General features: G+C 34.8%; 1 protein-coding gene and 1 non-coding gene across 3 annotated transcripts; both read left to right on the top strand.

Annotated features, from left to right (window-relative positions):
- Positions 1-1,737: 1,737 nt before the first annotated feature.
- LOC112773885 (small nucleolar RNA R71) lies at positions 1,738-1,845 on the top strand. Its single transcript, XR_003188409.1, has one exon. It is a non-coding gene; the product is annotated as a small nucleolar RNA R71 (small nucleolar RNA).
- Positions 1,846-13,962: 12,117 nt separating this feature from the next.
- On the top strand, positions 13,963-22,183 carry LOC112771823 (anaphase-promoting complex subunit 6). 2 transcript variants are annotated; one of them, XM_029295181.2, is made up of 18 exons: positions 13,963-14,241; positions 14,757-14,862; positions 15,446-15,840; positions 16,195-16,308; positions 16,783-16,856; positions 17,079-17,118; positions 17,365-17,410; positions 17,561-17,640; positions 17,810-17,991; positions 18,120-18,245; positions 18,669-18,743; positions 18,978-19,103; positions 19,534-19,603; positions 19,735-19,817; positions 20,306-20,419; positions 20,739-20,838; positions 21,443-21,478; positions 21,787-22,183. In XM_029295181.2, exons 3-18 carry the CDS (start codon positions 15,595-15,597, stop codon positions 21,889-21,891), a joined length of 1,617 nt encoding a protein of 538 aa, XP_029151014.1. In that variant the 5' UTR covers positions 13,963-14,241; positions 14,757-14,862; positions 15,446-15,594; the 3' UTR covers positions 21,892-22,183. The 2 variants fall into 2 exon arrangements, with proteins under 2 accessions (XP_029151014.1, XP_025672426.1); XM_025816641.3 differs by having other exon boundaries at positions 15,587-15,840.
- Positions 22,184-24,687: the final 2,504 nt, after the last annotated feature.

Raw genomic sequence — 24,687 nt, forward strand, 5'->3', positions numbered from 1 at the left:
AACAAGCGCTTCTTTAATGTCAATAGCTTGACAGTGGGCTCTCATGGAGCCTCACAGATGTGCAGAGCTTTGTTGAGACTCTCCAACACCAAACTTAGAGTTTGGATATGGGAGTTCAACACCAAACTTAGAGTTTGGTTGTGGCCTCCCAACACCAAACTTAGAGTTTGACTGTGGGGGCTCTGGTTGACTCTGCTTGGAGAGAAGCTTTTTCTGCTTCCTCTCCATGGTTGCAGAGGGAGATCCTTGAGTTTTAAACACAAGGGAGTCCTCATTCCATTGAAGGAATATTTCACCTCTGTCAACATCAATCACAGCTCTTGCTGTGGCCAGGAAAGGTCTTCCCAGGATGATGGATTCATCCTCTTCCTTTCCAGTATCCAGGACTATGAAATCAGCAGGGATGTAAAGGCCCTCAACCTTTACTAATACATCTTCTACTTGTCCATAAGCCTGTTTTCTTGAGCTGTCTGCCATCTCTAGTGAGATTTTAGCAGCTTGCACCCCATAGATTCCCAGTTTCTCTATTACAGAGAGGGGCATGAGGTTTATTCCTGAACCAAGGTCACATAGAGTCTTAAAGATCATGGTGCCTATGGTACAGGGTATTATGAACTTTCCAGAATCCTGTCTCTTCTGAGGCAATGTCAGTTGATCCAGATCACTTAGTTCATTGATGAACAAGGGAGGTTCAACTTCCCAAGTATCAATGCCAAATAATTTGGCATTCAGCTTCATGATTGCACCAAGAAACTTGGCAGTTTGCTCTTCAGTAACATCCTCATTCTCTTCAGAAGAGGAATACTCATCAGAGCTCATGAAGGGCATAAGGAGGTTCAATGGAATCTCTATGGTCTCTAGATGAGCCTCAGAGTCCTTTGATTCCTCAGAGGGAAGCTCCTTATTGATCACTGGACGTCCCAGGAGGTCTTCCTCCTTGGGATTCACGTCCTCTCCTCTCCTCACAGGTTCGGCCATGGCGCTTATGTCAATGGCCTTGCACTCTCCTTTTGGGTTCTCTTCTGTATTGCTTGGGAGAGTACTAGGAGGGATTTCAGTGATCCTTTTACTCAGCTGGCCCACTTGTGCTTCCAGATTTCTAATGGAAGACCTTGTTTCATTCATGAAACTTACAGTGGCCTTAGATAGATCAGAGACTAGATTTGCTAAATTAGAAGCATTTTGTTCAGAGTTCTCTGTCTGTTGCTGAGTTGATGATGGAAAAGGCTTGCTATTGCTAAACCTGTTTCTTCCACCATTATTAAAGCCTTGTTGGGGCTTTTGATCCTTCCATGAGAAATTTGGATGATTTCTCCATGTTGAGTTATAGGTGTTTCCATAAGGTTCACCTAAGTAATTTACCTCAGCTATTGCAGGGTTCTCAGGATCATAGGCTTCTTCTTCAGAAGATACCTCTTGAGTACTGTTGGATGCAGCTTGCATTCCATGCAGACTTTGAGAAATCATATTGACTTGCTGAGTCAGTATTTTATTCTGAGCCAATATGGCATTCAGAGTATCAACTTCAAGAACTCCCTTCTTCATAGGTGTCCCATTACTCACAGGATTCCTTTCAGAAGTGTACATGAACTGGTTATTAGCAACCATATCAATGAGTTCTTGAGCTTCTGCAGGCGTTTTCTTTAGGTGAATGGATCCACCTGCAGAAGTGTCCAGTGACATCTTTGATAGCTCAGATAAACCATCATAGAATATATCCAGGATGGTCCATTCTGAAAGCATGTCAGAAGGACACTTTTTGGTCAACTGTTTGTATCTTTCCCAAGCTTCATAGAGGGATTCACCTTCTTTCTGCGTGAAGGTTTGAACATCAGCTCTAAGCTTGCTCAGCTTTTGAGGAGGAAAGTACTTGGCTAAGAAAGCCGTGACTAGCTTATCCCAAGAGTTCAGGCTGTCTTTGGGTTGAGAATCCAACCATAATCTAGCTCTGTCTCTCACAGCAAAAGGGAAGAGCATGAGCCTGTAGACTTCAGGATCTACTCCATTAGTCTTAACAGTATCACATATCTGCAAGAATTCAGTTAAGAACTGAAAAGGATCTTCAGATGGAAGTCCATGAAACTTGCAGTTCTGCTGCATTAGAGAAACTAATTGAGGTTTCAGCTCAAAGTTGTTTGCTCCAATGGCAGGAATGGAGATGCTTCTTCCATGTAAATTGGAATTAGGTGCAGTAAAGTCACCAAGCATCTTCTTTACATTATCATTATTTTCGGCTGCCATCTCCTCTGCCTGTTCGAAAATTTCTGAAAGGTTATCTCTGGATTGTTGTATTTTAGCTTCTCTTAATTTTCTCTTCAGAGTCCTTTCAGGTTCTGGATCTGCTTCCACAAGAATGTTCTTGTCCTTGCTCCTGCTCATATGACAAAGAAGAAGGCACAGAAAAATAATAATAATAATAGAGATCCTTTATACCACATATAGGGATCCCTTTGTGAGTGGAAGAAGAGGGGGAGACAAAGAATGTAATATAATGGAAGAAACACAACTGTGAGGATGGAAGAGAGGTGAGATGAGATGTTAGGATATGAATGAATAAATAGAATGAGATGGGAGAGAGAGAATTTTTTCGAAAAATATTTTTGAAAAAGAGTTAGTGATTTTCGAAAATGGTTTTTGAAAAATGTTAGTAGTTTTTTTGAAAATTAAGATTTAAAATTTAAAATAATAGTTAATTAAAAAGAAATTTTGAAAAAGGGGGAAGATATTTTCGAAAATGAGAGAGAGAGAGTTAGTTAGGTAGTTTTGAAAAAGTTAAGAAACAAACAAAAAGTTAGTTAGTTAGTTGAAACAAATTTTGAAAACCAATTTTGAAAAGATAAGGAGTTAGGAAGTTAGAAAAGATATTTTGAAAAGATATTTTTGAAAAAGATAAGATAAGAAGATATTTTTGAAAAGATGTGATAGGAATTAGTTTTTGAAAAAGATTTGATTTTTAAAATCTCAATTAATGACTTGATTCATAAGAAATCACAAGATATGATTCTAGAACTTAAAGTTTGAATCTTTCTTAACAAGCAAGTAACAAACTTCAAATTTTTGAATCAAAACATTAATTGATTATGTTATTTTCGAAAATTTGATATAAAAATAAGAAAAAGATTTTTGAAAAATATTTTTGAAATTTTCGAAAATAACTAAGAATTTTGAAAAAGATTTTATTTTTGAAAAGGATTTTGAAAAAGATAAGATTTTCAAATTGAAAATTTGATTTGACTCATAAGAAACAACTTGATTTTAAAAATTTTTGAAAAAGTCAATCCAAATTTTTGAATTTGATGAGAGAAAAAGGGAAAGATATTTTTTTGATTTTTGAATTTTTATGATGAGAGAGAAAAACAACAAAAAGACCCAATGCATGAAAATTTTGAATCAAAACAATGAATGCATGCATGAATGATATGAGTGTCAAGATGAACACCAAGAACACTTTGAATGTCAAGATGAACATCAAGAACATATTTTTGAAAAATTTTTAATGCAAAGAAAACATGCAAGACACCAAACTTAGAATTCTTTAATGCTTACGCACTAAGAATTCAAGAATGCATATGATAAACATGAAAAGACACAAAACAAAAAAAATCATCAAGATCAAACAAGAAGACTTACCAAGAACAACTTGAAGATCATGAAGAACACTATGAATGCATGATATTTTCGAAAAAATGCAAGATGCATATGCAAGTGACACCAAACTTATAATGTGACTCAAGACTCAAACAAAAAACAGAAAAATATTTTTGATTTTTTATGATTTTCTAAATTTTTTTTGTATTTTTCGAAAATTAACATGAAAAAGAAAAATAAGGATTCCAAAATTTTTAATATGAATTCCAGGAATCTTGCATTCTTAGTCTAAAGCTTCAGTCCAGGAATTAGACATGGCTCACTAGCCAGCCAAGCTTTCAAAGAAAGCTCCAGTCCAAAACACTAGACATGGCCAATGGCCAGCCAAGCTTCAGCAGGTGATCATGGATCAGTAGCAGGTGGATGAGCAACAACTAATTTGCTCTTTATAACAAATTGCAAGCCTCAGTCCAAATGAATTTAGACATGGCTTTACAGCCAGCCAGGCTTCACATGCTTCATGAAACACTAGAATTCATTCTTAAAAATTTTGAATAAATTTTTGAAAACATTTTTATTTTTTTCGAAAACAAAAGAGAAATTTTTTTGAAAATATTTTTGAAAGATTTTTGAAAAGAAAACGAAAAGAAAGTTACCCAATCTGAGCAACAAGACGAACCGTCAGTTGTCCAAACTCGAACAATCCCCGGCAACGGCGCCAAAAACTTGGTGCACGAAATTGTGATGTCCAGGCTCGAACAATCCCTGGTAATGGCTCCAAAGCTTGGTGCTTTGATCTTAATTCATAATTGTCACAACTTCGATACAACTAACCAGCAAGTGCACTGGGTCGTCCAAGTAATACCTTACATGAGTAAGGGTCGAATCCCACGGAGATTGTTGGTATGAAGCAAGCTATGGTCACCTTGTAAATCTCAGTCAGGCGGATATAAAGTGATAATGGTGTTTTCGAATATATAATAAAATAGAGATAGAGATACTTATGTAAATCATTGGTAGGAATTTCAGATAAGCGAATGGAGATGCTTTTCGTTCCTCTGAACCTCTGCTTTCCTGCTATCTTCATCCAATCTGTCTTACTCCTTTCCATGGCTGGCTGTATGCAAGGGCATCACCGTTGTCAGTGGCTACATCCCCTCCTCTCAGTGAATAATATGCTCACGCACCCTGTCACGGCACGGCTATTCATCTGTCGGTTCTCGATCATGCTGGAGTAGGATTCACCCTCCTTTTGCGTCTGTCACTAACGCCCAGCACTCGCGAGTTTGAAGCTCGTCACAGTCATTCAATCATTGAATCCTACTCAGAATACCACAGACAAGGTTTAGACCTTCCGGATTCTCTTGAATGCCGCCATCATTCTAGCTTACGCCACGAAGATTCTGGTTAGGAGATCTAAGAGATACTCATTCTAGCTTATTTCATGTAGAACAGAAGTGTTTGTCAGGCACGCGTTCATAAGGGAGAAGGATGATGAGCGTCGCACATAATCATCACCTTCATCACGTTCTTGGGTGCGAATGGATATCTTAGAAGAGAAATAAGAAGAATTGAATAGAAAACAGTAGTACTTTGCATTAATCTTTGAGGAACAGCAGAGCTCCACACCTTAATCTATGGAGTGTAGAAACTCTACCGTATGAAAATACATAAGTGAAGGTCCAGGCATGGCCGAGATGGCCAGCCCCCTAAACGTGATCACAGGATCAAAATACAATCCAGGATCCAAAGATGGTCAAAAAGACGTCTAATACAATAGTAAGAGGTCCTATTTATAATAAACTAGTCACTAGGGTTTACATGAGTAAGTAATTGATGAATAAATCCACTTCCGGAGCCCACTTGGTGTATGTTTGGGCTGAGCCTGAGTGTTGCACATGCAGAGGCCATTTGTGGAGTTGAACGCCAGTTTCTGTGCCAGTTTGGGCGTTCAACTCTGGTTTTGGATCCTTTTCTGGCGCTGGACGCCAGATTTGGGCAGAAGGCTGGCGTTGAACGCCAGTTTACGTCATCAATTCTTGGCCAAAGTATGGACTGTTATATATTGCTGGAAAGCCCTGGATGTCTACTTTTCAACGCAATTGGAAGCGCACCATTTCGAGTTCTGTATCTCCAGAAAATCCACTTTGAGTGCAGGGAGGTCAGAATCCAACAGCATCAGCAGTCCTTTTTCAACCTCTGAATCTGATTTCTGCTCAAGTCCCTCAATTTCAGCCAGAAAATATCTGAAATCACAGAAAAACACACAAACTCATAGTAAAGTCCAGAAATATGAATTTAACATAAAAACTAGTGAAAACATCCCTAAAAGTAACTAGATCCTACTAAAAACATACTAAAAACAATGCCAAAAAGCGTATAAATTATCCGCTCATCACTTATACAGACACACATAGAAAATCTACACAGTCCAAGACAAATATCCAACTCACAGATGCCATCAAAATGGATATGTTCATAATGATATTTCATGTTCCTATCGACATTACCAATATATTGTAAGAACCATAGAAGTCAGAACCGAACCGGTGATCGAACCGATCACGTAACCGGGTTAATGGTTCAACCGGCAGGTAACCAGTTGAACCGATTTACCCGATCCTATGTAATTAAAAAATAAAATATATAAAAATTTTAAAATTAAAATTTAAAATACATATTTTCACTATTAACCCAACTTCAACATTTTTTAAAAAATTTGAAACTCAAGCGGTTCGGTCGAACCTGTCTTACCAAGTGATATCGATTTAAACCAATTCACTCTGATCCGGTCCGGTTCGGTCCTGCTAACAATAGTAACAACAACAAATTTTTGGGGATTCTGCCATCAGAACCATCCCTCTAACATGAGCGAATTCCATAATCTACTAAGAACCCTGATTTCTAACGTCTTATACTAAACCAAAAACTAACTAAATCACTAAACATGGTATCGGGCAACGTCTTAATCAAAAAATATTCTAAGATGCATATTCACCCTATATAATATCATTCAACATACTATATCATCCAACATATCAATGTACTTAACATACTCATGGCCTCGACTCAACAACATTATAAAATTCAAAAACTTACCTCTTGATCAATAAATCCGGCAACATGCGAAATGCCGTTCAGGCGGTACATATCTCCTTGGTTCGCGGCCATTATCACCGCCAGACAGATTACTTCCTCCACCAGCCGGTCACCGGCGGCCCACTGCCACCACCACCTGCGCCACTCAGGTGCCTCTGCCCACCATCAGTTGAACCCCCGCCGCGGGCTGGTCCCCACACCCGAAACACTTCTCCCCCCCAAACTTCCTCTCCGATCAAAATGGTGGCTCCCAACCCTCCTCTCTCCTTTACGCCGCAGCAAGTTCACCTTGCACTACAAAGATGACTCGTCCTTAGGTCCTTAGGGTTACTAACTTGGGCATAAATCGTCCCAGCCCAGTTAGTGTTACGAACACAAACATAACTCGTGCCAGCCTGAATAGGGTCCCAATAATGCATAAATCGTGGCAGTCCAGTGAGAGTTAGTCCATTAACACGTGAAACCTACCACCCTGGGACGATTTATGCTCTTCTTCTAACCCTGGAGACCCTGCCACGATTTACGTTTGATTTGCCTTACATGTTCATGCATTAATCATCCTAGGCTGAGATGATTCATGTTTTATGTAACCCTATGCAGCCTAGGACGATTTATATAATAATACCAAGAGGGGATTCACGTTGTAGAATCCATTTCAGGGGAATCAGGTAATTTTGACTTCCATACCATTTATTTAAGTAAAAAACCCATACATATATGCCATTATATATATGGTTAATTCTATGGTGTCTATAAGTTTTTGTCTAACTTATTTTTTGTAGTAAGTTTTAATTTTTTAAAAATTATTTATTTTTATATCTTTAAATTAAATAATAACTTTTAACCCTTTTTAATAAATAGATATCACCTTTTAAACACCATAGCATTTACCTATATATATTCATTATATATATACATAGTAAAAAAAAAGAAAGCAAGCAAGCCAAATGTGGCACGACACATGCCCCTAAACTCATCACATCACCATCTTAGTTCTTTTTTCTTCATCATTCAGCCGTGAGTCTTGAGAGAAGGAAGAGAGCGAACTGTGAGAGAGAATGAAAGAAGGTGAATGCTATGGTGCCTAAAGTATGATGCCTAACTTACTAAAAAAGGTAAAGAAATAATATTTAATAAATTTTAAATATTTTATATTTACTTTATACATTTTATTTTTTACTTATAAAAGCAAGTTAGGCAATTTAGGCACCACAATAAAAGGCACCATAGAATCCACCATGAAAGAAATTATGGCACCGTAAACTTTTTAACTTTGATTTCTTGAGCTACGTAATACCAATAAAAAATTTAATCTGGTAAAAATGTTCGTATCCTCCTCTTCTATACGTTGGTGTTACTTTCATCTGGTAGAAGTTGACAGTGACGTAGTTCCTCTTCCTCTTGAGTTTGGCCAATTGGAGTTCTAGGAAACATAGACAATTTCTGACGTTTTTTTCTTCAGCAGCTTAGTCAGAAAGCTTCTCTGAAACTTTCGCTGTTTTGATTTCGTCAAGAGGTAGGGCTGTGTAATTTTATAATAATTAAATGTGAATTTGATAAGTGAATATTGATTTGGTTGATTATTATTTGAGTTTGAATGAGTTTATGTTAAATTATTGTTGCTTGTGATTTGTTGGTTTGGCTATGAGGAATAGCTCAGCTGTAGTTATTTTAATAGTTTTGGAACTGTTGTGAGGTGGTATTTTGAGAAAATTGATACGATTTGGTGGTTGAAAGATTAAATTAAAAGTTGAGAAAAATTGATAACCGAAAGACACGAAAACAGATTAAAATACAAGTAATATTTTGAAAGAGAATGACTAAGGATTTTGATTTTGGTACAAGAGGAAGATTGATATTTAAACTTTATTTTTGAAGGATAACATTGTATTTGTATATAAAAATCGAGGTACAATTTGTAACTATATAAGTTTCCGAGTATTTTGGGTAATAAATAAAGTACGAGGGTAAAAATGAATATTTTATAAAAGTTCAAGGTTATTTTTATAAATATAAAAATAAGTGAGGATTCCAAATATAATTTTATAAAATATTAAGGTTAAAAATAGAATATTAAAAAGTTCGTGATTTAGAAAGTAATTAATAAAAGTTTAAAAATAAGGATTTATAAACTAAGTTTTAAGATATATAAATATTATTTTTTACCATTTAAATTATTCTATTTATATTATTGTTAATATTTTATTACGAATATTAATTAGGAGAGAACGCAGACTTAATTAAAGTATTTTATAATTCTTTCCCATAAAACACTTAGGGAAAGACGAGGGAATAATGCGAAGATAAATTGTATTATGAAGTGATAGGAAAAGAAAAAAATATATTAGCTAAAGGAATCTCTGTCACAGGAGATTAGAGAGCAAAAACTAAAAGAATCTAATGAACTTCTGCCACAGAAGAGTAGAGCACAGGAAAGAAAAGAATATATTAACTAAAGGAATATCTGTCACAGGGGAGTAGATCTCTGCCACAAGAGAGCAGAGATAAAAAGACTTTAAAAGACTGTCTGCCACATGAGAGCAGATGCAACCTTGTTTGAGCCTCAGTGCCAAATGTATAGTGGGTACGCCCACACACTGAGAACTGTTTTCAGATGTAAGCATATTGAAAGACACTTAAAAGTCACATTGTATGCGGCATGGCCGTAAGACTTATGGCTGCGTTTGGTTGATGTCTTGAAATAATAAAGACATAGACACAAATACACATGAGTACATAGACATAAAAGACACTCAATTTTTCATCTTGTTTGGTAACTTAGGCTGCGTTTATTTTCAGAGACAGGACAGAACATGACACTGACACAGAGACAATAGGATGGAGACACTAAAAATTATTGTTTGTGTATTGTGTTTGGATACGATGTACAAGACACCAATGTAATGTCAAGTATTATGTTTGGATACACATGGACAAGGCTAAAATATTATATAAAATGACTAAAATAACCATATGATTCCAAATTTTCTACATCAAGTACAAACTAATTTAATAGAGAATGAGAGTACATAGGAGTATAGATGAAACTTGAAAAAATGTTTGAAGAGACCAAAAATTTTAATAAAAAATATATAATAGTATTTATATTAAAATAAAAATTATAAATATATTTATTTTATTTTTAAATTTATTATTAATATGTAGGAATACATATGGTTAAGATTAATAAAAAAATAGATCTGAGTTTGATTAATAAAAAATTTTGTTTAGGTTAATAAGTCAAATTAATTTTAAATAAAAAATTAGTTTTAAAAAAGAATCCGTTTTTACATGAAAAAAATTAGTTTTTGCACATAAAAATCTATTTTTATTTAGAAAACCAATTTTTTTTTATCTAAATACTAATTTTTCTTTAAATTATATAAAATCAATTACAACTTATAAATTATTTTTTAACATTTTAAAAGATCAATTTTACCTTTAATAATATTTATTTTTCAAAAGTTTCAAGACTAATTATAGAAAAAATAAGAAGGGATAATAGTGGAATAATAAAAAATATTTATGGACAAAAAGGAAAATAAAATTTATAAAAAGTCTGTGTCCATTCTTCCAAATCCCGTATCCATCATTGTCCTTCGTAAAAGAGTGGACACAAAAATATAAAAAACGGTCTTAGAGACAATATGTTCCGTGTCCATGTCTCTGCTTCCAAACACATTTTAAACATATATTGTCCATGTCTCTGTGTCCTGTCTCCGAAAACAAACATTACCTTAGACACAACAGATACAACTCAAAATTTTACTAAAATGTCAATTTTATCCCCATCATTCTTCTCTATCACTATTTTTGTCCAACCCCTTCTTTCAGAGTTATCATCAACATCAATACCATTATAATCTTCAACCAAATATAAAAGCAACAATATGCTAATTTAAATTAAATTTAATAAAATAAAAAAAATTTTAATTTGTTGCATATCTGTAAAATAAAATACACAGATAATTTTTTTAATAAAGGGATAATAGAAGAGGAAAAGATCAGAGACGTTCTTTCTGAAAAGGATGAATGACGTTGATAGAGAGAGGATGTGGAGGGAAGCGCCGTCGAAGCTTGAAGCCGCCGGCGAATCTGGATGACGATGGATCTGGACTCCCGTAATCCGAACCCTTTTAGAGAGAAGGAGGAGCAGAAGCAGCGGTTCTTGATGGAGGAGCAATGGCAATCGATGGCAAAAAAAATGAACGCAGAACATTCATCTACATAATAAAATTAATTACAAAACCAGAACATTCATCTACATAATCTCATAACAAAACAAGATTTACAATATATATTCTGAAAAAAATTTAAAAATAAAAATAAAGAAGCACAAGAAGATAGAAACAAAACAATGGTAGTATAATGATACTCACAATAACATTAATCAAATTACAACAAATTCAGTATAAAAAATTTAACAGTCAAACTAAACTCAAATAACCAAATCTGTGTTCAAATATTATTATCTAAAAAAGAAAAAACCTTTGAGATAAAGTTGAAATAGATAGAACAACTGCAGCACCCACATTGACGGCGAGTCCGAAACGGTGAGAGAGGGCGATGCGGTGAGACCTGTGACAAGGAGGGAAGGAGGCACGGCGAGATGCAGAAGCGCAGAGGCAAGAGGCAGAAGAGAGACAACACAATGGTGAGAGGAGAGGTTGAGTCGGCGGAGTTCCAAGTGAGGGATGCGGCTAGCAATGGTGGCAAGGAGATTGAGGAAGGCCGGAGACGAGACAGTGGTCTGACTTCTAAGAGAGAGAAGAAGAAGAAAAAAAGAAGAAAAAGAAAGAAAGAAAGAAGGAAGGAAGAAGATCTGGAAAGAAGAAGAAGGGGGTTGAGGTGCTGATGGAGGAGAAGAGAAGGGCCAAATGGTTTGGATAAATCTGAAATTTTCAAAAAATACTAAGGATAAATTTGTCCAAAATTGTAGTTTAATTTATGTCTCAGGATGAAAATTCGTGTCTCATGATTTGGGAGAGACACAAAATACACGTATTTTATATACTCTTGTGTGTAACCGTCTCTCTCTCTTTTTTTGTGTCTCACAAAACAAACAACACACATGTACTCCCGTGTCCATGTCTTTGATGGACATGAACACTAAACAAACACTACCTATATGCATACTGTATGCATCTGGAAAGCCATACCTGGGACTCGTGTCTGGGTAATGTCAGAAGCGGGTAGGCAACCGACACATGAGCTCATGGCTTGCGTTAGGAATAGACATGCATCATACGTGTTTGTGCATATTTGTTTGTGAGTGTATTTATGTGATTGTGGGTGTGCTAATTGCTGTTTGAATTCTGTGTTCTATAATTGTTGAATTGGATTGTCCCTTGCTGACTGTTATTGCTGACCAAGTATATATATAAAATGAACTAAATTTCTAACTCCGATCCTACTAAGAACTCCCCAATTCTTACCCCCTATTTCCACCATTTTCAGCTACAAGTGCCAATGTTTAGTGTGGAGCTACAGCAGCATAGAAGATTATGCTTACAAGTTGAGTTGTTAGAATTTATTTACCCTCGTCGTTTATTCTTTTGGTTTTTGGAGGGGTAGGACTTGTAATTGAAATTCTTTTACTAAGTATATGTATATAATGCTATGTGGATATATATATATATATATATATATATATATATATATATATATATATATATCTTCGTGGTTAAGTAATTAAAAGTAAAAACTATTTTGTTTTCTTAATTAAAATTTCGGTTCGTATTAAGGTTCAATATTAAATAAAGATAGTATATAATAAAAAGGTTTAGAGGTAAGTAGCGCTCAGAGTTTTAGTATGATCATGAGGTGCTAAAAGTTAGGGTGTTATACTCGGTCTGATTCCGACTTCCTCGTTGTTTTCAATGGTGCGATGCATAAACATGCTTAGCTCTCTGTGTTATTTGAGCATCTCTGCTCGGTCTAGATAGCAAGGGTGTGAATGGTTCAGAACAATTTTTGAAATTGTCCAAAGATCGACGTCCTTCAATATATGTACGTAAATCCTGGCTGGACAGTTTATTTCGACTGAGGGGTTTGTCTTCAGAGTTGGAGATATCTTGAATTTCCACTTCCCTTCTCTACTGCATACGATTAGTTGATTCTTAATCTCATCTCCCTTTCGAATTGTGTTCCTTATTTTGATAGAAAAACCGGCAAGTTTAGAATAATCTTTGTAGAACTTTCCAGCTTCTTCCAATGTCTTGAAAGTTATCCCGACCTTTAGGACAAATTGTTCATCCACGACAAACCTGGACTACAGAATAAATCGAAAATATTATTAAAGCAAAGCCATTGTATAATACTAAATGAATCGAACATTGTCCATTATATAAATTCAAATTCGAACACCTACCTATAGAATGAACTGAAAATATAAGTCAAAGTGAAACCAATGTACAATGCTAAATGAACCAAATATTGTATATATAAAATCAAATTTAAAACACCTGCGTCTAGAATTTATAGATTATCAATTCATTCAATTCAATTCAGAATACCTGCGTCCATTCAATTCAATTCAATTCAATTTGGCAATTCTTTTCCATTCAATTCAATTTAAAATTGAATAATCCAAACCTTATCCACTTGATTTGAGCCTTAGTTAGATTACTTATTCATCGATTTTATAATCGAAGCAATCAATTTGGTCCAATTTTAATATTATAGGTACAATATTACAATTAGCTTAACAAGTATATCAAATATATGCTAAAAAAATAATAATAGAATTAACTTGACATGAAAAGCTTTTTCAACTTACATAAAAAGTTTTAGGCTCAAGTCATGAAAATAACAAAATAATTATTTCTAATAGATTATCCTTAATAAAAAATATTTAAAAAAATTGGATACCAATCTACTCTCGTATAATTTATGTATAATTATTTTTTTAAAAATATTAAAAATTACTTTTTCTCAGCTTAATAATTAGTAGATATTCCACTCCTAACTTTTGTCCATTGTTTGATTATTGGTTTGGTTTGGCAAGTTAGTTGGCAAAATCGAAATATTTCAGGGTATCATACTATAAATAATTTAAATTTAAATTATATTTCATGTTGTTTTTTTTTTTAACCCTAGCGATGCATTGATTTGATACCAATACCATAGCGTTAGCGTATGCGTACCTCTCTTTTCCCGCTCTCTCTCTCAATGTTCCTCTGAACCGGTCGGTTGGATCGGACCGGGAACCGACCGGTTCTTGTGAAACGGCGTCGTTTTCGTTATTTAAAAAGAAAAAACCCAACGTTAGCCCTCACTCACTCATCCCCCCTTCCCCTCACTCACTATCCGTCTGAACCTGAATCAAAATTCAAAATCACCCAACCAAAACCCTAGGTTCTGCCGCAGTGCCGCCGCCGTCCGTGCTGTCGGCGCCTCCGCGTCCTCTCTTGTAGCCCAGGCCCTCTCTTGTAGCTCGGCGTCCTCCTTCCCCCTGTCCCCGTCCTCCCTGGCTTCTCTCGAACTTGGAGCAGCTCGCCGCCGTGTCGCCGGTCGCCGTCGTCTCGCCGGTCGCCGTCCGTGTCTCCGTAGAAGGTTAGTAGCACTGCTTTCACTTCTTCGGGTTCTTCTCTTCCTTTTATGCTCTGTTTGCTGATTTTTGAATGTGAAATTGTGAATGGATTAATGGAAAATCAAATAATTGATTTTGTGCTGCTGCTCTTTTTTAAATTCCTGAAATTTTTGTTGAAATTTTCTTGCTACTGTTAAAAATGGAAATTAAATCATTATTGAAATTTTTGTTTAGCTTTATTGATTTCAGGTTTAGTGTGATTAGGGATTACTTGTTGCTGTTTTGTAATGTTTGTTGCTGAATGCTAAAAACGGAAATCAAATCAAATGTTGTTTGTTGCTGAATGCTGAATGCTGTTGGTAGTATTAATTTTGTGCTGCTATTAATTTTCTGGCTGTGCTGCTGCTGCTGTGGGTTTTGGTGTGCTGTTGTGTGTTTTGTGGCTCTGCTGTGTTGATCATCTTTCTCAATTGTCAATGTTCACTCTTCACTCGCGTTGTGTTGATAATCTTTCTCAATTGTCAATGTTCTTTATCAGAACTGAGAAGGAAAATGGCAATCTGAACCAGCAAAAGGATTTCCGCAGCGTCAGCGCATGCTCACACTCGCAGGAACAAGAAAACTAACTCTTTTTCTGCCCTCTGGTACCTCTTCATCTTTCCTTCTATTTCTGCACTCATTCATTGTATAGTAAGTCAACTCTTTGGATTACTGGTATAATTGAATTGGAGATTCAAGGGACACAGTTGATTCCTTAATACTGAAAATTCACCCTTAGTTTTGATCTAATTGTTTTGTTTATTAGGAACTAATAGAATCTCTTCATTGCTTTATCATTGTTGTTTTCCAAGTTATACTAGTTTCTTGTAAGAGAATTAATGCTAGCTAGTCTGGCCTTCCGTTTTGCACAAATAGGAATATGTAAATATGGCCATTTTATCAAAACTATAGTCACAATTAGGAAGTTTAATTTAATAGTATATGATGCAGATACGCCTATGGTACAGATATTTGAGAAGAAACGAAGTATTTGTACATTATAGCTTGCATATGTTGCGGAATAGGATAATAACAATTAAGAGTATTGAGTATTGATATACTTGTTATCTTTCTTTGAAATGTTACTTTCTGTATTTACTGTTTTGAACATTGTTTATAATTTTTTTTCTTTTAATATCATGTTTAAATTGGCAATCAAAATTTAATTTCTTTAACAATCAAATGCAGGTTTTGAGTAGCATAGATACCAAAAGAGTGGAAAAGAGCTTAGCTCCCCCTCAAATTTCAATTTCACATACGTAGCACACTCTCTGTTGCACTCATTTTGCTAAAGTGAATACCAAACCCTAATTGATTTGAATCAAATAGTTGGAAGAATGAGGGAGGAAGAGATTGAAAGGCTTCGTGGAGTAGTGAGGGACTGTGTGACCAAGCACCTTTATACGTCGGCCATCTTCTTCGCTGACAAGGTGGCTGCTTTCACCAATGACCCTGCTGATATCTACATGCAGGCACAGGCGCTCTTCCTTGGCCGTCACTACCGCCGCGCCTTCCACCTCCTTAATGCCTCCAAGATTGTCCTCCGTGATCTCCAATTCCGATACCTCGCCGCCAAGTGCCTTGTAAACTATCTCTCCTCCAAAATCGCCTATTTAATGAAATTACAGACTATTTGTGATTTATGATTTATGACATACCATCATTATAAAGGGGTTTGTATAATTATGTAATGATATCTTCTACCTCTATATATGAGACTTTTTGAAGCAGTGAGTGTGAAGTTGAATATTTTTGCACATGTGGCAATAGATAGTTTGGATTGATAGTTTATCAAAGTTAAATTTTTCAAGCCAGTTTTGTTGATATTATTTAATAATTCATATTTTGATTAAAGTAGCAATGGTTTTGTTTTGGGAAGCTGTTATAGTTTAGTTTAGCAATAGCATTCATGTTTGTTGTTGTTTTGCTTTCATTAGGAGGAACTTAAGGAGTGGGATCAATGCTTGTCAATGCTGGGGGAGGCTAAAGTGGATGAGGATGGAAATGTTGTCATGTACCTGGATAAAGATTGTGAAGATCATGAAATCAATGTGAGATCCTTTTTGGGTTTACGTTGATTGTAAATTGCAATATTCTTAATATTTCACCACGTGCTCCTTTTATTTTATTTTTTAGTTTTTCTCATCTGTACAATTAAATCAGATGGTAAAGAACACAAGTTTCTATTTTGTAGTCACACAGATGTTTCATTTTTGTTTTTCTTTTCTATTCTCTCTTAAAACAGTATGAGCATGTTATCTTTGTGTATAAGTATGGCTATATTTGCTATGCTGGTTAGGAGAAAACGAAAGAAAGGATGGATAAATATAGCTAGACCTGATTTGGTGACTGATGGGTTTATGGCTTTTACCTTTCTTGAAACTCCATATGGATTCATTTGTTTTTTGTCTGACATGATGGGTTTATGGCTTTTACCTTTCTTGTTATAACTGTCATTTCCCATTTCAGCAATGTCCTTCTTACCTCAACTTTTTACGTGAGTATGTTTTGTTATGCTGTAACAGATATCCTCTGCAATATGCTTCTTAAGAGGCAAAGCATATGAAGCTCTAGAAAACCGTGCTCAGGCTCGATTGTGGTGAGTTTCTTTCCTTTGTTTTGATTTGACTGTTATTTTTATAATTAATGGATGAGTAGAACAATGATATTTTTTTTCTTTTGTTGATCTCCTCATTTAATATAGAAAAAGGATGTGTTACTACTTGCTTGCTTGCTTTCTGAATGCGTGAAGATTATAGATATGACATATGCTAATTTCGCTGAAAATTCTGCCATTTTTTCTGTATTTTTTTTGTTGAAGGTACAAAGCTGCAATAAAAGCTGATCCATTATGCTATGAGGTATCTGTTGATATTCTCCTTATGGGTATTTATTGGGTTTATTAGTAATAAACTTCTTAAAATGCTGGCACCCATTGATGTCTATAGCTGCTATTGGTTCATAAACTGAGCTATTTTTTTTTGTCAGTGTCTCAATATCACTAATTAATTCATGGTTGCCTATCACCAAAAAATTATATAATGACCATTCTTCTTGTTATACACATGTTAATCTAATTTGTTCCTTAATGTTTGGTATGATGTTAGGCATTGGAATGTCTCATTCAAAATCACATGCTTACATGTGAGGAAGGTAAAAGTTTTTAACCGATCTTGTGGAAACTCTGATGATTTCCTTCTTTTTCTTCTTCTAGTTTGGGAAAGTAGGCATATGAAATAGATTATGACACTGAAATTATCGTCGGTTGTATCCTTTCTCCTTTTCTTTTTGTGGTGAATTCAGAATCAAAGTTGATCTCGTCACTGCAATTTGGTAGTGAAGATGGATGGCTGTCATCATTTTATTCATGTTTGATAAAGAAGGTACGGGAAGTGCTAATTTGAATTTGCTTCTATCCTGATGTTTTGAGTACCCAACGGGTTCTATTTCCAAAGATTGGTTAACTTCCTCTCTCTTATTTACATTTATACTGGTGATATGATGGATTCCTTCCATATGTCTTGACGAAGATTTATTCTTTCTGTTATACAGTATGAAAAAGAAAACGTTGTAGAAGCCAAGTTCAGAGATCTCGAGAATGAAAGTTGCAAAAGTGACCAGTCTGATCCTTCTTTCATGCGCACACTGAAGTCCAACACTGATTTATTGGCTTGCAAAGCTGAATATTACCATCAATGTGGTGAATACCAGAAATGTTTTGAGTTGACATCTGTGTAAGTTGGGATCTGAATTCATGAATGAAGTGAGAATTAGAGTGAGATATAGGCATATGTCTTTAACCTCATTTAATGGCTTATTTTCTTCACCCTTTTCTTGCTTAACTTAAGCATTTCTGTAACAGATTGCTCGAGAAGGATCCTTTCCATCTCAAGAGTACATTAGTACATCTGGCAGCTGCTATGGAGCTTGGGCATTCAAATGAGCTATATTTAATGGCATTCAATTTGGTGAAGGATTATCCACAAAAGTAAGCACATTCAGTAATATCAATTGTTATGTTCTAAAGACTTTGCTACATGTGTGAATAAATTCTTTATATTTTGCATAATATTTATATTGTATATTCATAAGGTTTATTACATTAAAGAACAATTTTTTTTTTCCAACTGTTCTAATAGCTTGTCAATTTGCATAGCAACAAAGGACATGCTACTAAGACTTTGAAATACATTAAAGAGGGGAATAAATGGGACTAAAAAATAATTCTAGTGTAAGAATTTAGTATTTATGAGTTAAACATTCCCCATCTTTTGCCATAAAACAGCAGATTAAAAGCCTCAGCCCTCATTCTCCTATCAGAACACAGTCTTTTTGATGTGTCACACTAAGTTGAATTTGCACACACGAAATTTTAGTTATTTGGTGCTTTGTTTTCTTTTAAATGTTGTAGGGCTTTATCATGGTATGCTGTTGGTTGCTACTACTATTGTATCAAGAAGTATGACGTATCCCGCCGATATTTCAGGTAAATGTAACTTGTTAATCGTTACCATAGACCCTGAATCCTAATAGATACTATTAATACTGAAACATCTGACACACGAGCATCCTTTTGTAATTTATTCTTTTATTTTATCATGTCGAAATTTTAAGCACTAATTTGGTTGCTTTTCTAATATCAGGGTTATTTGTTATTTAACCTTTTTGGTCTTACGCCATTGCCAAAACTCATTGTTCAATCTCATTGACTATTATTCAGCAAGGCGACTAGTCTGGATGCAACATTTCCACCTGCTTGGATAGGCTATGGGAATGCGTATGCTGCTCAAGAAGAGGGTGATCAGGCCATGTCAGCTTACCGCACAGCTGCTCGTTTGTTCCCTGGGTAACATTTTTTTCTATAAGATCTCACTGGCGGGTATTTTCTTCAAGTTGTTTGTCAGGACTTGAATAACCATAGAAAACTTTGCATGTCAGATCTGTTTTTCGTTCTTCATAAATGAGCAAAAGACAGAAAAGGGAAAAACTGCTATATGGAGTTTTATTACTATGGTGTTAAAGAAAAATATATGGTAATCGTAAAGTTAATGGCATAATTCTGGGCTCTTTTCTTTTATTGATTTAGAGCCCTACAAAGATTTTGTTTGTTAGTTTCCAATGTTGTGATTTGTATACTAGATGGTCACTTGATTTTATATGCTTATGTGTGTTTCTTGTTTTGAAGCATAAGTATGAAGTATGAATTCATACGAAATCCTCTTATTATCCAAAAATTGTTCTTTTACAGGTTAAAACTTGATATTCTCTTGATCCAGGTGCCATTTACCAGCTCTTTATATTGGAATGGAATGCATGCGAACCCACAGCTATAAACTTGCTGAGCAGGTATGCTATTAAGTTAGCTTCAAGCAACGGCTTATAGGGAGGCTTGGTTCATCCACAGCAAATCTGTGCAGTCATTCATTTATTATTTGTATGCTTTCAAAGAAATGCTTATATTCCTGTATTTTTTCCAGTTTTTTATGCAGGCTAAGGAAACATGCCCCTCTGATCCACTTGTGTGTAATGAACTTGGAGTTGTGGCTTATCATATGCAAGAGTAAGAATGTCTACATGATTTGAGTAAATGTGATATTCATATTCACTTTCACAAAATTCTTCTCACAGACCCCTACACAACTCACATTCCTATATGAGAAACCACAGCTTGTATGTGGAGAAACTTATTTGTATACATCGGCCCTGTTCGACACAAAATGAGCTGCTTTCATTATAATACCAAAAGAATATAGTGCTTGTTTGTGTGCCATTTTTATGATTAAAGAAGATGTCTTTTTCTAAGGAAAACTTTCATGTTATTTAGTATCTTTTGGTAATTTCTTTTTGTAAAAGTTGAGTCAATAGTACAAGCAGAAAAACATCATTTTTGAGAAGTTAAAATACCCTATTTATGACATAAAAAAAGATGTTCAAGGTTAAATAAGATTTTGTACTGTTACATTTGAATTATCATTGTCTATTTTTCTTCCCTTTTCTCTGCGCCATTCTGTGAGATTTCAACATGAATAATTGTCTCTTCTGATTCAGGTATAAGAAAGCAGTGTGGTGGTTTGAGAAAACATTAGTCCTCATACCAAACTCTTTAAGTGAAATGTGGGAGCCAACTGTAGTCAACCTTGCTCATGCATACAGAAAATTGAAGTAAGTTGATAAATATCTAGTCATTTCACATGAACTCTTGTTGTCCACACCTTTTGGAATTGTTAGCCAAAAGAAAGTTTATTATATGCAAGCGAATTTGTCATTTTGGTAGTTGCTTTTGGTATCCCATAATTTCCTGTCCGAAAACTCTATTTTTCTCAATTTCCTCAACCTGTAGTTTCGAAGTTTGAGTGAAGGATAAAATATCCTTCCATCAAGCTGATCCTGTTGTTTGTTATTTCTTATTTGTAATGAGAAATAGTTAATACCATTTTGATAGTGTTGTAGTCCTAATCCTGCATTTTCTAAATTCAATTAGGATGTACCGTGAAGCAATTTCATATTATGAGAAAGCACTTGTGTTATCAACCAGAAGTTTGAGCACCTATGCTGGTCTTGCCTACACTTACCATTTACAGGTATATAAAATCCTCTTTGTTTTGCCTGTTTTGTGGTGTTCTGCATGCAATAATGTATTCTTAGAAAAGCAAATGTCCTGTGCTTGGTAGCTTCTGCAGTTTGAAATACCTAGGGGATGTGTGTTTAAAGTCATTTGGAATGATTGCTCGACTTATATCGGATTATATAATTTTGAGGAATAAATGATGGATTATACATGAGTACATGACCTGTATTTTTTTTTTATTTACTTGGAGCAGAGGTTGGTAATAATTTGTTTTAGATCTTTCATATTACATGATCCGAGTGCATTAACAGTAGAATTTACTTATTGGGTTTTTTAATGAAAGAATTTGTGGCAGGTTTCGAGTAGAGCATGTTGAAAGAAACACATTCTGTTATATAATGTTAAAGGCCATTTAACAGTATCACTGTTTTTGTCGAGATACTGTTGTCCTTAATGAGAAAAGCAGTTGTGCATGTTTATATATTTCTGTTTTACTCTGTTTTATGGTTTAAAATATATTCAATTTTATGTTCATAGAGAATTAGATTTATCTACATTACCATTTTGTGAAAACTATGTAGACTGAGGTTTTCGTTTTGCTTTTGTAACTCATGCAGGATGATTACAGCACAGCAATTACATACTATCACAAAGTGAGTAGTTATGATTCTGCTTGATGGTTATGCCTTTAACCTTCATATGTTTTACTTTGGCATGAATCTCTTTCTCTCCTGATATTTTCTATATTTATATCCCTAATATGGTTAGTGTAAAGTGGCAAACTGGTAATCATTGATGTCGTCATTTACCATGGACACTGCATTCAACATTAGACATGTATAAGATTGTCCGGTTCATACTTCATTCAAAAAACATAAACATCGAAACTGAGGTTTTTTGAACGTTATTCTAACTTAAAAAATTGCCTTCAACTGATTGATCTTTTTGTTCCTTAATCCAGGCATTGTGGTTGAAGCCAGATGATCAGTTTTGCACCGAAATGTTAAGTTGGGCTCTAGTCGATGAAAGCCGAAGGGGCGTTGACCACATTCTTGAACAACAATGAAGGCTAAGTTGAATATGGTGGTGCAACTTCGGTTGCTCTTGTAATGTGTGTAAAAAATTACATTAAATCCAGGTAAGGCATGAAATTTTGTCTGTGTAGTTGTTATTATTATTGTTATTATTATTATTATTATTATTAGTTTCTTTTAAGACCCGATTATTTTATTTTGTTTATATTTTCCTTTATTGAGGAATGTAATTTAGAATACTAGGAATATTGAGATGATGTCATTGTTAGATCTGAACTATTTTGCATTTGCTTGTGTTTCTTTTAAAGTTGGCTACTTTCAGTATCTGATCACTGTTGAATTGTTGCGTTGTATCTTCTAAAGTCACATAAGTCTGGTTTGCATACTTTTTCTAAGATAGAAAGATAGGGTGAAAGTGGAAAAAAATTATTTATCTTTGCTTTTCTGTATTTGTCTCCAATTTTTTGTTTCAAAGACTATCCAAATGCAATGAGTGTGACAGATACAAGGCAGAACATTGATAACCTTATGATTGGGAGTGAATAAGCAAAATCGATTTTATTTATTATTATTTATTTTTTTTCGTATTAAGCAAAATCAATTTTATACTCAACAAATAAGTCACTTTAGTTCTTTTAAGGGCTTATAGAAATGATGGAGCTGAGATGTTAGCAAGTGACCAATAAAATAGATGCATCCTCCACTTTTCTTCCTTCAGAAGGTAGAGAAATTGCTTGAAAATTTGTTCCCAATGCTTATTTTCATTGATATTTAAGGTAATAGAGATTTTATGAATATGTTTTTGCTTTTATTATGTTTTTGAAAAAAAAGTTTTCTTTTTAATTTTATCTTTGTACTATCTGTCGGATGGTTTTTTTGTTGGAGACTAAAGAAAGAAAAAACAGAGATAATCAAATTAATTTGCTAGGTTTATATCTAAATCTATTTGATGTTGAAGTTTACTTTATGGTTGACTCTAATTTGAGTGAAGAAGCAGCTATTTTAGTTATACAATCTGTAATACTATTTGCATTCCTCTCAATTAAAAGAATAGAGACTCTAATTCCAATTCATAATCTCTTATATATGTTTTGCCAAATTTTATTCCCAAATATCATTATCAAGCATTTTTTGGTTTACCAAGAAAAATGGTTTTTAAATAGTCTGTTTTACAAATAACCTTACGGAATCTACTATCTCAAGTTAGAAGTAAATATTTCCAAATCGCATACAATTTAACAAAAAGAACACTGCACACTTCGACTATCCCTGTGCAACATTTCAACTATCATCCATCAGAATTGTGAACGATATAATTAAAACCAGCATAGCCAAAATGAGTAAAACAACTAGCATCATAATTCAATTTAACAAAATGAACTGGAGGTGGAACCCAATGCAAACAAAGTAAAGGAGAAGACAAAGATTGATGTATAGCAAAAAGGGTGTGGAATTTTCTTACTGAACTATGAATCAAACTCACCACTTTACTAGCACTCCAAGAGTCATCTGTATTAAATAAGTCATGATTCCTACTTTTCCAAATACACCAGATGGTTGAGAAGAAAAAAAAACATCTAAATTCCTTGCACCTCTGTAGAGCCAATCACGTAAATCTGAGTTATCTGATTATAGGCCTAAAAGGTTCTAGACCTCCTTGGCATTGGGACACTCCCGAAGATAATGAAGCATGGATTCAGAACCACTTTGACACTGATGAGTAATGACAAGTGCTAGATAAAGCTAAGCCACAATCAAATCGAAACTCTGTCGTAGGAATAACGTTATGAAAACTGAGCCAAATCAAGAATTTGTAGTTCTTAGGAATATGCAGTCGCCATACCCACAACCAATTATCACACTCATTCCAGTCAAACTTTCTTTTGGCTAGCCAACTGTATCCACTCCTAATTGAGTAGAGTCTAGAAGATGCCACACCCCACGGCCAACCTGCACTCTCCCCGGTATTCAAATTCAGATTATAAGCATTCAAACGCTCTCTGACATCTTCTGGAATGTTAGAGAAAACATCATGGAGATTCCATTGGCCATCTTTCTAATAGTTAAATCAGAGTCAGATATATTAACAAAAGGGACATCTTGAGCAATTGGAACCTCAATACTCCACTTGTTAAACCAAAAGGATTGATCAAGTGACCCAACGGACCAAGAGAAGGCATCCTTAAGAGCACCAAAAGCCTTTGAGATACTCTTTCAAACATGAGAAGCGTTGCAAGGAACAAGGCCATCTAAAACTCCCTCATTCCTTAGATACTTTGTCCTCAATAGAGCAACCCAAGGCTTGTCTTGACAATGAAAAAGTTGCCAAACCAATTTACGAAGTAAAGATATATTTGCACACCTAGGATCTCTAACACCCACGCCACTAAATCTCTTTGGAGTGACCACGGTCTTCCAATTAACAAGAGAAAGACCTCTGTCATCAACTTGACCCTTCCAAAGGAACCGTCTCATCATAGAAGACAATTTAGCACAAACCCAATTTAAAAAAAATGATACCTGCATATGATAAACAAGAATGGATGCTGCAACAGAATTGATTAGGCAAAGTCTTCCTGCTTTATTTAGAAGTCTTCCTTTCCAATTAGCTAATATTTCCCTCACCTTTTCAATCACCGAATGAAAAGAGGCCCTACTAGCACAGGAATGATTAATGTTAATTCCAAGATATCTTCCTAAGTCCAAAGCAACACGTATTGAAGAAACACTAGTAAAAATATATCTTCTATGAGCAGTCACATTCTTAGAACAAAAAGCTTTGAACTTTTCAAGATTTACTTTCATTCTAGATGCCTTGTAGAAAATGT

The sequence above is a fragment of the Arachis hypogaea genome, chromosome 18, assembly GCF_003086295.3.
Source record: "Arachis hypogaea cultivar Tifrunner chromosome 18, arahy.Tifrunner.gnm2.J5K5, whole genome shotgun sequence".
Classification (NCBI taxonomy): domain Eukaryota; kingdom Viridiplantae; phylum Streptophyta; class Magnoliopsida; order Fabales; family Fabaceae; genus Arachis; species Arachis hypogaea.